This window comes from Hipposideros armiger, unplaced genomic scaffold, assembly GCF_001890085.2.
Source record: "Hipposideros armiger isolate ML-2016 unplaced genomic scaffold, ASM189008v1 scaffold_39, whole genome shotgun sequence".
Taxonomy (NCBI): domain Eukaryota; kingdom Metazoa; phylum Chordata; class Mammalia; order Chiroptera; family Hipposideridae; genus Hipposideros; species Hipposideros armiger.
Genome location: NW_017731389.1, coordinates 4042885 through 4044163, shown reverse-complemented (window position 1 = coordinate 4044163; position 1279 = coordinate 4042885). Strand labels below are relative to the sequence as shown.

The following is a 1279-nucleotide window of genomic DNA, read 5'->3' as shown; positions in this document are numbered from 1 at the left end:
CTATTGTTTTTCCTATGAAAACTCTAGTAGGTGAAAGAAAAAAAGGAGAGTGGTGGTAAAAATCAATTTAATCCTAACTCTAATGTTTTATAACCATGTACATTTTTTTATAATAATGACAACAACGTAGCCATTATCGTTTGTGAGTTAAAACATTTTAAAGAACCGACTTAGAATTTTTCAATTTTCTTAATACTGCCAAAGAAGGGTGTTAAGACATTTCTGCCTTCATTTCATTAAAACTGCTCAAGTAGCAAAACAAATGAATAAACACATTTAGCTTTATATGGAAGTAAAAACTCTATAGCTAGTAATGCAACTTTTCAAAGGGTATTTTTGGTGTTTTCGAAGTTTTTTTAATATCAGAAGTGAAAGTTTGGGCTGTGCTGACCGTCACCAATGAGGTGACAACATTTGGAAACATGGCTCTTAGTCTATGAATGGAGGAAACATGGCTCCTAGTCATCCCTGCAAAGCCCAGGGAAAATTGACGGTGTGGTAACTGGCTCTCAGGGAAGCAAGGCCCCGCAACCTCTGCTTACCGTCGTGGTGATGGTCTCTTCAGTCACGACCTTCAAGGTGTCGACCACTGAGATGTAGCCAAGCCGCCGGGCAATGGCGAGGGCAGTGTTCCCATTCTGGCAAGAGGGAAATGCGGACAAGGAATTCACACTGTCATCCCACGCATCTCCGTGCCTGTACGTTCCCACACGTTTCGCCTATGCAAAACCTAAGGTGTGTGTCTCATCAGCCCCATCCCATTGTCACACACTAAGCGTTGTTTCGTCAGAGACAGGCCTCGCACGAAACCCACCTAACCTGTTCCTACTCATTCAGTCGAGTCTGGGCTGCGACACACAGAGCCCAAGAAGCTTCTTAATGCTCTAAGTAATCAAGGAAACAAACACGTATTTCTTCTTGTATATATCTACTCCCTACTAGATGGCAAGGCAATCAGTAGTGTTTAGGTGTGAAGCACTAATCCCATCTCTCTGGTCAGCTCACAACCATGGAGGTACTCCCCTTTCCCCTTCGTTCTACGGAACGCTCTGCTCATGCCTATTAACGCACGTGAAGAGGAACAGTGGTGTGCAAAGAGAGATGTGAGAAGACGCCGGTGCCCGGGCCACCTCCTCCCTCTCCCCTCAGCAGGTTTCTCTCTTACCACAGTGAGTTCATTGGGGGAGGCGTTGTTCTGAAGCAACACGTTGATTATGTGCGTGTGTCCCTGTTGCGCTGCTTGATGTAAAGGCGTATACCCATTCTGCAGGAGGAGGAC

General features: G+C 45.1%; 1 protein-coding gene across 1 annotated transcript in view; it reads right to left on the bottom strand.

Moving 5' to 3' along the window:
• Positions 1–1279, bottom strand: part of ANK3 (ankyrin 3) — a 339429-nt gene that overhangs the window by 120858 nt on the left and 217292 nt on the right. The window contains exons 19-20 of the mRNA XM_019638372.1: positions 1166–1264; positions 533–638 (exon numbers count right to left, since the gene is read on the bottom strand). Coding sequence (XP_019493917.1) covers positions 533–638; positions 1166–1264 — 205 coding nt within the window. The remainder of the gene's footprint in view (positions 1–532; positions 639–1165; positions 1265–1279) is intronic.